Genomic DNA, 12375 nt, shown 5'->3' with positions numbered 1-12375 from the left:
GTCTTAGAAGCTCCACCCCCTACACGCCCTGGTGTGTGTCTGTACTCTCCCTCCACACTGTCTTAGAACCTCCATCCCCTACACGGCCCCGTGTGTGTCTGCACTGTTCCTCCAGACTGTCTTAGAACCTCCACCCCCTACACACCCCGGTATGTATCTGGACTGTCCCTCCAGAGGTTATAAGGAAACTCCATCCCCTACTTCCTTGCATCCATCTCTGGACTTCCAACTTTTCTGGTCTATACAAAACAAGTCTACAAAGACATGGTTTTCATACATGTTACCTTTTTCACCTCAATTAGATTTTCAGCCCTTTGAGAGCTGGAGCTGCATTTTCTGTATTCCACACAGCAGTTGGCAAGAGTCTAATCAATCAATCTAGCTCTCTCAATGCCTTGTTAAGGCTCCTGGGACCCAGCCACAGGATCAGGCACGTTTGGACGCCTTTACCTTAGCTCTGTTACAACTCAGGCTATTCAGATGTATGAAAAATGGGTGGTTTTCAATGTTTTAGAAACGCAATTGCTGTTGTGGCCCCCAGCAAACACGGAACTTCCAAGGACTTTGAAGGGTCTTGCTAACCATCAATTCAGTGAATTACTCACGTCCTCTTGAATGCCTGGGCTCGCAGATTTGTGGTTCTAAAACTGGACGTTAAATCCAGTCACCCTGGCATTTGTTTTCTGACCAAGCCACTGACCAGGCAGCGCCATCGACTTATTGTCCTTGATGACAATCTTGTCGTTGGCCCTTAGCCCCGCGTATTTAAAAAGTGGCCTATGGAGGCATTGGCTGTACAGTGAGCGTACCTAATGCCACTCAATCCTACGTGCTGAACTGACTGAAAGGAATATTTACGTATACCTGACACAATAAAAAAAAAAAGAAAAAAGTGGCCCTGTGTGGCCTCTGTAACATCTAGTAAGGAATTCTCCCATATTCTCCCTGTGTTCTGAGAGCCCCAACTCTAAACGAGTGAGGAAATGTGGGTGCACTACCCCGCGGCACCTCTCAAGGCAACTAGGAAATGCGGGTGCACTACCCCGCGGGCACCTCTCAACGCAACAAGGAAATGCGGGTGCACTACCCCGCGGGCACCTCTCAACGCAACAAGGAAATGCGGGTGCACTACCCCGCGGGCACCTCTCAACGAAACGAGGAAATGCGGGTGCACTACCCCGCGGCACCTCTCAAGGCAACTAGGAAATGCGGGTGCACTACCCCGCGGCACCTCTCAAGGAAACTAGGAAATGCGGGTGCACTACCACGCGGGCGCCTCTCAACGCAACGAGGAAATGCGGGTGCACTACCCCGCAGGCACCTCTCAACGCAACGAGGAAATGCAGGTGCACTACCCCGCGGGCACCTCTCAACGCAACGAGGAAATGCGGGTGCACTACCCCGCAGCGCCTCTCAACGCAACGAGGAAATGCGGGTGCACTACCCCGCGGCACCTCTCAAGGCAACGAGGAAATGCGGGTGCACTACCCCGCGGGCGCCTCTCAAAGCAACGAGGAAATGCGGGTGCACTACCCCGCGGGCGCCTCTCAAGGCAACGAGGAAATGCGGGTGCACTACCCCGCGGGCGCCTCTCAACGCAACGAGGAAATGCGGGTGCACTACCCCGCAGCGCCTCTCAACGCAACGAGGAAATGCGGGTGCACTACCCCGCGGGCACCTCTCAACGCAACGAGGAAATGCGGGTGCACTAACCCGCAGCACCTCTCAAGGCAACTAGGAAATGCGGGTGCACTACCCCGCGGGCTCCTCTCAACGCAACGAGGAAATGCGGGTGCACTAACCCGCGGGCACCTCTCAACGCAACGAGGAAATGCGGGTGCACTACCCCGCGGGCACCTCTCAACGCAACGAGGAAATGCGGGTGCACTACCCCGCGGCACCTCTCAAGGCAACTAGGAAATGCGGGTGCACTACCCCGCAGCACCTCTCAAGGCAACTAGGAAATGCGGGTGCACTACCCCGCGGGCTCCTCTCAACGCAACGAGGAAATGCGGGTGCACTAACCCGCGGGCACCTCTCAACGCAACGAGGAAATGCGGGTGCACTACCCCGCGGGCACCTCTCAACGCAACGAGGAAATGCGGGTGCACTACCCCGCAGCGCCTCTCAACGCAACGAGGAAATGCGGGTGCACTACCCCGCAGCGCCTCTCAACGCAACGAGGAAATGCGGGTGCACTACCCCGCGGGCGCCTCTCAATGCAACTTGATGCCAGCACACTGTCACTTTCTCCTCTTGCTTTTGCTTTTTGCTCACCATGGCTTCTGAGTTCTTATAAACATACACACATATAATTTCCTCGTTTTTCTGCTGCCGTGCTGTGGGTGGTTTACTGGATACTTCTGCACGGTGCCCTCCTGCAGCCACCAGGCTTTCCCGTCTCCCGGTCCCCACAACAGCTCTGCACAGAGCATCCCACAGGGCCCTCCTGCCGCGGCGTGAGTTTCTTTCGGAAACTGGCTCCCTGCCTCACCACCGCTATGGATGGCCGGTCCATTAACTCCTGCTTGTGCTGTCCTTACAAAGGGGACACACTGGGCCTCGCCACACGGCAGGGGGCCGACGGCTGGACTCCCACAGTGTGTTGGGTTCTGAGTCACCAGACCACGCCTTCCGCGAGGAATGCCCGAAGCGGCTGGATAAATTACCCCAAAATGCATTTCAAACTTGTTTTTACAGCAACTAACCTTTGGTCCTCACTTTATTTGTGGCACATTTACCTGCAAGCACCTAGGAGTTTTCCTGATCAACAGGATGAAATCACCCTGTCTCCATGACAGCAGGCACACCTCCATCTAGTACTCGGTATGTAACTGCCCAAAACATATTTGGGGAATGAATAAATTAACAAACGCCGTGAGCTCCTCCCCATTACGTTGGCGGTAGATTTTAAGAACACCTCCTTAATTCAGCTAAGTGAGTTTCCTTCTATCAGCAGTTTTTAATGTTGGATGGTCACTGAGTCTCAGCAAGTGCTTTTTAAACACATGCTGAGATAAGCATACGGGTTTATGTCCATTAATTTGGGGAAATCGTGTTACAAGAGCTTCTCAAAGGATCCTTGAACTGCTGCCATGAATGTAAAAGGTTAAAACAGGCTCTTGCTTACTTGTTAGGGTCGTGCTGGATTCAACTTCCCGACATTTCTGGAAGGAAATGTAGCATCAACCTTCGCCGGTGAGGGAGTTTACAAGTTTCTGCTAACATTAGAAACTAATTCACACCTCATCCTTGCTTCTGCTATTCACTGGAACAGTGCATGCGACAGAGGGGTTTGTCTGCTCCCTGAAGGCTCAGTAAACCCCAGCATAAAAACATCTGAGCCTGGTGGGCTGTTCTGCACAGTAGTTAAGCAAACCATTCATTATGTTGGATCATTATAGGTTTATTCATGGTTTTTATTTTGGGTATAGTTGATTCTTCAAGGCAATTTTTAATTTCATCTTTTTGATAAAAAGTTATTTACAGCATCCTCTTATGGTTTTTACAAATTTCTACTGCAGTTACATCCTCTTGATCAACTTTTTCCTTCCTTCCTTCTTCCATCCCTCTCCCCTCTTTCTCTGTGTCATCTTAATATAACCAGAGGCTTGTCTATTTTTGTACTATTTTTAAAGAACCCACCTTTGGTTTTGTTAATACTTTATGTTGCTTCCTGGATTTTTATTTCATCATTTTTGCCTTGCCCATTATTTTTTTCCTGCCACTTCCTTTGACTCTGCTGCTCTTTCGTGCAGCTGGCTGGATACTCAGTTCACTGTTCTCTGTTGTTTGTTTTGTTTTGTTTTTTCAGAGAGAGTCTCGCTCTGTTGCCCAGGCTGGAGTGTAGCGGTGCAATCTCGGCTCACTGCAACCTCCACCTCCCGGGTTCAAGTAATTCTCTGTCTCAGCCTCCCGAGTAGCTGGGATTACAGGTGCCTACCATCATGCCCGGCTAATTTTTGCACTTTTAGTAGAGATGGGGTATCACCATCTTGGCCAGGCTGGTCTTGAACTCCTGACCTCATGATCCACCCAGCTCGGCCTCCCAAAGTGCTGGGATTACAGGTGTGAGCCACCGCGCCCATTCTGTTTTATTAACATATGCCATTATGTCTATAATTCCTTAGACTTTAAAATCTATCCCATATAGTTTATGTTTTTATTATTATTCAAGTCAAAATATTTTCGTTTCCATTTTGTTTTTATCTTTGACCATGAGTTACAGAGTAGTATATCATTTTTAATTTCTAAATGTTTGTGTTGATTTTTTTTTTACTGATTTTATTCAGTTATTATGAGGAAATAAGGGCTGAACATCCATTCTTTGGCATTTGTTAATATTTGTTTCGAGGCATACTATATAGTTAATTTTTAAAAATATCTCATATGTTTAAAAAAATACATATTCTGGAACTACTTGCTTCAAGGATCTGTATATGACCTTCAAGTCAATCATACTACATTGCTGTTCTAGTCTTTTATGGTTTACTGATTTTTTTTTTTTTTTTTAAGACAGAGTTTTCACTCATTTCCCAGGCTGGAGATCAGTGGCACAATCTCGGCTCACTGCAGCCTCCGCTTCCTGGGTTCAAGCGATTCTCCTGCCTCAGCCTCCCAAGTAGCTGGGATTACAGGCGCCCGCCACCACGCCTGTCTAATTTTTGTATTTTTAGTAGAGATAGGGTTTCACCATGTTGGCCAGGCTGGTCTTGAACTCCCGACCTCAAGTGATCCATCCACCTTGGCCTCCCAAAGTGTTGGGATGACAGGCGTGAGCGACCATGCCTGGCCGGTTTACTGATTTTATGTCCAGGATCTGTCAATAGCAGAGACAGTTTTCTTAATATCTCTCACCCCAACAGCGTATTTACATATTTCTGATTAAGCCTTGTTATATTTTGCTTATATATCTTAAGGCTATGCTGTCAGGTGCATATGAGTTTAGAACTGTTATATATCTTCCTCATGAATTATTCCTTGCTTATGGCTTAACATTTAGTGTATTATTATAGTTATACTGACAATACTTTGGTTAGAATTTGCATTATATTTCTTTTTCCATCCATTTACTTACAAATCTTCTGTACTCTTATGTATCTCTCACAAGAATTTATGGCTAGCTTGGCTATTTTATCCAGTCTGAGGATTTCTTTTACTGGCAATAGGATGCACTTTACTATGCGTACCAATATGTTTGTACTTATTTTGCAGTCTTTTCTCATATGATTTGCAAAGCTTTCTTATTTTATATTTTCTTGCATTTACCAGATTGGGTTTTGCACTACTGGTTTCAAAGTTAAATAATCTATTCCTATTTTCTTAGCAGTTACCCATAAAGCGCAAACTGGACCAATCCATAGCAAAAAAAAAAAAAAAAAAAATCGGTAATAAGATCCTCCCCCTGAAAAATGCCGACTTCAGAACTTCAGAACACACGGCATGAACGGTCACCCTCCCCTTCAGTCGGCACTGGCGGGGGTTCCGGCTCCATCTTAAACTCAATCGGCACTATCAGCGCTGCCTTGAGCGGTGCTGGTATCGACGCTCCACACGCCCGACACTTCCCGGGCTCCCCACTCCCTCCTGCCTCCCGTCACCTCCTTCGTGGTTCAGTGTGCTCTTCCCTGCAGCCAGTGCATCATTAACTATTTCCTTAGGTTCTATGGGCAGCAAGTTCCCCCGCTCTGCCTCATGCGGCCCATCTCCCTTTTTAAAGGACTGTACTTTGCTGGACGTGGCCGCTCAGGCTAAAAGAGCCACGTCCTTCTTCGCTTTGAGAACCCGCCCCCTGTGGGTAAGTCGAATAGCGGTTCCTTTGTAGGCAGCCATGTTTTCTCTCCAGTTGCTCTCAGGAGATTCACCCTGAGCTTGGTGCTCTGCGGTCTCCATTGTATTGGCCTAGGTATGGATCAACGTGTAATTCATCTTGCTTTGAATCTCTATTTCTGAAATCTGAGAATTTATGTTTTTCTTTAATTGTAGAGAATTCTTAGTTATTTCTTTGAATATTACCTTCGCCTGATTCTCTCTACTTTCTCATTGATGTCATTTATTCGATATCCATTGCTGCTTCTCAGCCGCCGTGTTTCCTACCTCTTTGCCGGCATTTTCTGTACCTTTAACTCCTCTGTTTGCTTCGGATAAGTAAGATTAAACTGCCCTATTTCAAGGGTTATAAGCACACACACATATGTGCACAAACACCAATATTCCACCACACATCAATAAGCCATTCTAGAAGCAACATACAAAACATGAATACAGAAAACGTCTGGGCCGTCCACTAAATAGTCACTTTGGCATCCAGAGGGAAAGGCTGCTGAGCTGAATCTCCTCAAATCAATTCCAGACAAAATCAAACCTGGTTCAGAGTCTGAGTTTTCCCTTGGAACGTCATCGTAAATTGCTTCTTCTGGATCTGGAATAAACGGGGAGAAACACTTTAAACAGTGACCAACATAAACCTAGTGCAATTTAAATTTTACAGGGCCACAGTCGCCGATGATGTCATGATTATTCAAAAAGTTGGTTTATAGGGTAGTTTTTTGTTTTTTTTTTTTTACTTTTTCGATCTTTGTCCCAACTAGTAGACAATGAGGGCTGTAAGGTAGCTAACAGCACCTTACCAAAGCGTAAGCATTATTTTTAGGGCAGAATAATTTATTGGGAATGAAGGATGTCTCTTTAAATGGACTAGCTGTAAAATGTTACTAGGAAGGAGTTCTATGGTTTCCAGGTCAAACTTATTCTATGATTTTGTGTTCAATTACACATTTCTATATGGCTCTCTGACGAGTATTTTAAGCTTATGAAGTTAACGTTCTGACGCACAAAAAAATACAGCGGTGGCACACAGACTTCCAGAAATAAGAAAAGAGCCCATCAGTGCCGGATACAATGGAAAACCATCCAAATAAACCAACGACACCATAATTTTGTGCCACTGAAAGTAAAAAGTAGTAGCAAGTATCAAAATGCTAAACATATAGGACAGTGTTTCTCAATCTGTATCACGTGCAACACTGGGGTTCTGTGAAAGTGAAACCGTTTCAAAAAAAGAATGGAAGTTCTGTAAGCAAAACCGTGCTGTATGAGATGACCACACAGGACACCAACAATGAGCCTGAGGTTTACTCAAATATCTGTAAGAGTTACACGCTTCACATGAAAATCCGTTTCATAAAAAGACCTTTAAATCAAGGTTCCACTCATTGACTAGCGGTGCCCTCCCTGCAAGAGAACGTCCAAACTACGACATATGACTGCATCAAAAACGTACAGACAAGCGCTTCCTCAGCCACATAAGAAAATGAGACCAACAAACCCGAACTCTCCCCTGACATCCAGCCACCACTCCTGTCCCCACACTAGCAGGAAATAAAAATTCAGGAAAATTCCCTATCTGCTGCTGTTGTCAAGCTCCAGTATTACAGATGCTCTTTCTTTTAATAGCATTTACTATCTGCAACCACAGTAAAGATTTCTACTCCTCTTAGATAATGTTCAGGGACTGCTAGTTTAGAGATCATATTTCCAAATATAGTTATTCCAATTCACTGTCATCTGGGTAATAAAAATGAGTAATGAGAAAAAAATCAGACAAATTTTACTTCGGAAATAAAATTGTTAGCAAACAGCCAAGACAATAATTTAACCCTGTAACGATCCTGCTTTAACAGGCACACAGCGGAATCATCTAATCACACTAAGATCTTTGTTTTAACAACGTCATAACTGAAACAAGAATGAAAACTTCCAGGAGACAGTTTAATAATCAGGAGGTAACTAAGATGGTTCTACCTTGTAAGTTGATCATATAAAATAGTTACATAGAAATTAGTGAGCCAGTGGATAATGAGAGGCATAATCAGGAAAGTAAACTTTGCTTTTCCTTTAAAAATCAAAAAAACAAGTAAATCTAGCTAAAAATCTTTCAGCCTTTGAAGCCGCAGGTGGGACTGCAGATCTGGCCACCTGGAGAGGGGCTGGCTCAGCCAACTTAAAGGGAGAAAGAATGGCTTTAGGTTTACTCTGAATTGTACGGAAGCTGGAGCCGCGTGTTGGAAATGCACTCACTTTAATCCACACAGAGATGGGACATAATCCTACAGGTTTAAATGTACATAAAAATAGAGTTTGGAATTCTTTGCTCTGTTTACATTGCAGACTGCTCTCATTTCAAGGAGTGAGATTATAAATAAAATGATGCAGTTTTGGATGTTTCCTGTTTTTGAAATCTGAACACGAATCATTCACGTGACCAAAAATTGTGTTTTTGTCAAAATACATGTCTAGTCTGTCCTTTAAGTAATAGTTCTCTTAAATAAGCTATGATATTAATCAGATCATTACCAATTAGCTTTTCAAGCACATTTGCTTCAGGCTATTGATTTGGAAAAATACGCTACAGAACTTATTTTTAAGTTACAAATAAATAAGAGGCTACTAAATGTTTTGGAATCTGTTGTTTCTGCCAAAGGCAAATTAACAAAAGATTTATTCGGGAATCCCCATTTAAATTTGTACGATTCGATAAAAGAAAACACCAAGTTATGTAAAATAAAGTGTGTATAGAAAAAAAAAAAAAAGGGAGGCCCACCCGCCCCCTCTTCAAAACGGGTGCCAGACACTGCCTCTCCCTGGGAATCACAGGCAAGTGCAGGGTGGGCGTCTGGGTGGTGGCCGACCATGGCTGCAGGTCAGAGTTTCTGTTCCCCACATATCTCACTGTTACCATAATAATAAAGCCTGTGCTAGAAAGAAACGACCAGGAAGAGTGAGTGCGTGGACGTGGAGAGCTGGGGTGGCCTCACGGGAAGTGACAGCTTCAGGGAACCCCAGGAAACTTCTGCATAGTCAGCCCATGTTACTATTTTCAGTAAATAAACATCTTTTTAAGAGTTTTAGATCTGATGGGACCTAAGACTCAGGGACCCGGCCCCGCCGCAGTGACGTCTGTGGAGCATGGTGAGGATTCTGGCTGTGGGCAGCCGGGGAACTTACTCTCCATCCAGGCTGTGTTGGCCGGGTCTGCGGCCCAGCGGGCAAGTGCGCTGTCCTCTCGACCGACGTGATCTTCACTTAAAGAAAACAAACCATAAAGTCAGAATATCCAGGCACAGCCCAGTCACTAGGATGCCACCTGCCCTGCATAGTGTGTGTGTGTGTGTCAGAATATATATATATGTTACTATACAGGAAATCACATATTTTCCCAGCTATTATTATAGGACATACCCAGTTCAAGCTTTCACTCATAACTCTGTAAATAAGTACTCCAGATGTTTGGCCTATGCACGGCGCAGAACATGGGCAAGGGAAATACAGCCGCAATACGGTCCTTGCCCTAGAAGGCCTGAACTGTCTTCTGGTTTTTCAGCCACCCCTTTGAGGACCTCTTAGGCCCTGCTCACGACGCTGGGTGGTAGAGATGCCAGCGGGCAACGGGCCGTCTCCATGTCCAGGAGCAGGTCAGTAGGAGAAAGAGATGCAAGGCCACCCAGCATAAACCACGGTGCTCTGCTTCCAGCGGGTGGTCACATGGGCCACCAGAGTCCCACACACACAGGGACTGCGGTGTCATCCTTGGCAATGGGAAGCTGTGGGAATGCTCCGCTCGGAAGGATGATGAGGTCAGACTCACCGCACACACCAAGCATCGCCCCATGGGAGGCACCACTGCTGACAAATGAGACGCAGCAGGGATCAGTCCTCCCGACACCGCGTCCCGTGGGGAACTGTGCAAGGATGAGCCCAGTGGCAGCGCAGAGACACTGCTGGGAAGGCCAAGACCGGAAGCAGGGTGAGCACCCAGAGGTGTGTATGGAAGGCCTCGGAAAATGTTCCTATGAGAAGGGTCACTAACAGGGAATTACGTGATAATCCGTGCAGAGCACCCCACGATGACGACTTCTCAAGCAAAAGCTCTAACAGGCCGCAAGGTACCTGCAGGACCTTGAGGATGAGGGAAGAGAGCCCGTGTCCTGGTGACAGCCCTGTGGGTGCTGCGGGATTCCCCATGCCCTGGTGATGGCCCCCTGGGTGCTGGGGGATGCCCTGTGTCCTGGTGATGGTCCCCTGGGTGCCAGGGGATGCCCCGTGTCCTGGTGATGGCCTCATGGGTGCTGGGGGATGCCCCGTGTCCTGGTGATGGCCCCCTGGGTGCTGGGGGATGCCCCATGCCCTGGTGATGGCCTCATGGGTGCTGGGGGATGCCCCGTGTCCTGGTGACGGCCTCATGGGTGCTGGGGGATGCCCCATGCCCTGGTGATGGCCCCCTGGGTGCTGGGGGATGCCCCATGTCCTGGTGATGGCCTCATGGGTGCTGGGGGATGCCCCGTGTCCTGGTGACGGCCTCATGGGTGCTGGGGGATGCCCCATGCCCTGGTGATGGCCCCCTGGGTGCTGGGGGATGCCCCATGTCCTGGTGACGGCCCCCTGGGTGCTGAGGGATGCCCCGTGTCCTGGTGATGGCCTCGTGGGTGCTGGGGGATGCCCTGTGTCCTGGTGACGGCCCCCTCGGTGCTGGGGGATGCCCCATGTCCTGATGATGGCCTCATGGGTGCTGGGGTTGCCTTGTGTGCTGTGCTGTGCACCTGTGAAATTAGGATGCAGCCCCCTGCTCTGAGAACTTATCACATCACCAAGGAGCACTCTTGCACTTTTAAAGTTTAAAATAATATCAAAACAAAAAGTTACCTAAAAAGGTAAAAGAAAATCTGAATCAAATAGAAACACTATTTTAAACTATTCATAACTATTTCCATGTTTGAAAAATTTCATCCTTTTGAAGATCATTTAAGGTTTTCCTCACACTACATTCTATATTCATTTTCTTCAAAATAATTCCTATTTTCAATGCACATATTTTTCAAAATACATTTTAGATCACCAGTGATAACACGCCACCATTAATTTTTAATTTTACATAAAATCTGCAATTTCTAATGGAGAACCGTGGCTGGACCTACCTGGTGGCACAACTCTGTTTAAACTGGGGCAAGAGCACTGCTCTAGTGGCTGCTGCTCCCCAGATACCCCACCCGCCTGCAGGGGGTTTCACGGGGGATGCTTTACCCTGCAAAGGCCGCCTTCATGATAGAAAGGAGAAAAGCAAATGAGGGAAAGCAACAGCAGGGCCGTGACAAGGGCCGAGCCTGGACACACCCGGACGCCTGAAATCAGACCCAGTTATCAGGCCCTCACTCCACTCGTCCTGACCCTACATTTCCAGGGGACACTCGCCTGGGAGGGACCCGAGGCAGGAGGTGGGGCTGGGACAGCTCCCGCTGCGCAGAGCTGAGGATGGCGGGCAGGGACGCACACCAGGATCCCCATGTCCAGCTCCTCAGGAGAAAGGCGGGAATTCAGCAGGTGTGGGAAGACGGACACAGATACCTGGTTGGAGGCTCCTCGGAACTCAGAGAATTGGGCTGGCGATCTTCTGTGACTTCTGCCGTTTCTGCTGGGAAAGAAAATATGTGATGCTGCTTTACACCTGACAAAAATGCTCATGAAGTTGATGTTTTTACCCTTAAAAATGGTTTCACACTTTCCTATCAATCAGAGGCTTATCTTAGCGTAAGGGTGATTAATAAATTTAAAAATTTTTAGCTCTTAGATAAAATGTATTCAAGACTGGAATCTAATAAAATGTGATCTACCGAGGGCTTGTGAAACAGCCAGAAATAAACTGCACTGGCACCCAAATGCATCAGGCTACAGTTAGTTAGAAAGAAACAGGATGTTCTCTCCCACTATATGTGTCCACAGGAGCCATGGCTGTGAATGGCCTGAAGGGGCATCCGCCTGGCACGCTCAAAAGATGTTCAAGAGAGGAGTAGTTACGCTTGTGACATGTGACACCAGCTTTCACTCGCACACGCTCACATCCCTCCACACACAAATATATGCGCAGTCCGACCCGCCTGGCGATTCCTTCCTGCCCGTCTGTGGCTCTCCAGGGTGAACGGTGAGCCATGAGCAAAGCCGCAGTGCAGGTTTCCCAAACATTCCACGCAGGTGGGGTACGAACTTAGACCATCAAAGGACAGCGTGAGACGCCAGTGCAGAAGAAGCAGACCCTCCCACCTCGGAGGGCTCCTGGGCAGGAGCTGGCCAGAATCTGTGATGGCTGTACTGTGTGGGTGCGGGCTGCGTGGGTGCGGGCCACGTGGTCCCTTGACGAATCTGCCACCGCCCAGCCGCGTAGCACCAAGAATGATGTGGGGAAGGAGAGCCAGCAGCACTCAGCGGCTGCTGCTCATCGCCACGCTGGCAGCTGTCCATGAAACGCTTTCTAAAGGGAATTTATCTTTGGGATGAGCAACAGTTCTCAACCATTTTCAAACCGCAGCAGTTGGCTCAAAGTCC

The 12375-nt window shown here is 47.5% G+C and overlaps 1 protein-coding gene across 8 annotated transcripts in view; it reads right to left on the bottom strand.

Annotated features, from left to right (window-relative positions):
* The window catches only part of ARHGEF10 (Rho guanine nucleotide exchange factor 10), a 159794-nt gene that overhangs the window by 100110 nt on the left and 47309 nt on the right, over positions 1 to 12375 (bottom strand). For 5 of the 8 annotated variants that reach the window (XM_055107279.2, XM_063606628.1, XM_063606630.1 and 2 more), the window contains 3 exons: positions 11401 to 11467; positions 9007 to 9083; positions 6365 to 6421 (listed from right to left, as the gene is read on the bottom strand). In XM_055107279.2, coding sequence (XP_054963254.1) covers positions 6365 to 6421; positions 9007 to 9083; positions 11401 to 11467 — 201 coding nt within the window. The remainder of the gene's footprint in view (positions 1 to 6364; positions 6422 to 9006; positions 9084 to 11400; positions 11468 to 12375) is intronic. The other 3 variants (XM_034965566.3, XM_063606632.1, XM_063606629.1) reach the window with 1 other exon arrangement.

This window comes from Pan paniscus, chromosome 7 (assembly GCF_029289425.2).
Source record: "Pan paniscus chromosome 7, NHGRI_mPanPan1-v2.0_pri, whole genome shotgun sequence".
Taxonomy (NCBI): Eukaryota; Metazoa; Chordata; class Mammalia; order Primates; family Hominidae; genus Pan; species Pan paniscus.
This window is presented reverse-complemented; position numbering and strand designations above follow the sequence as displayed.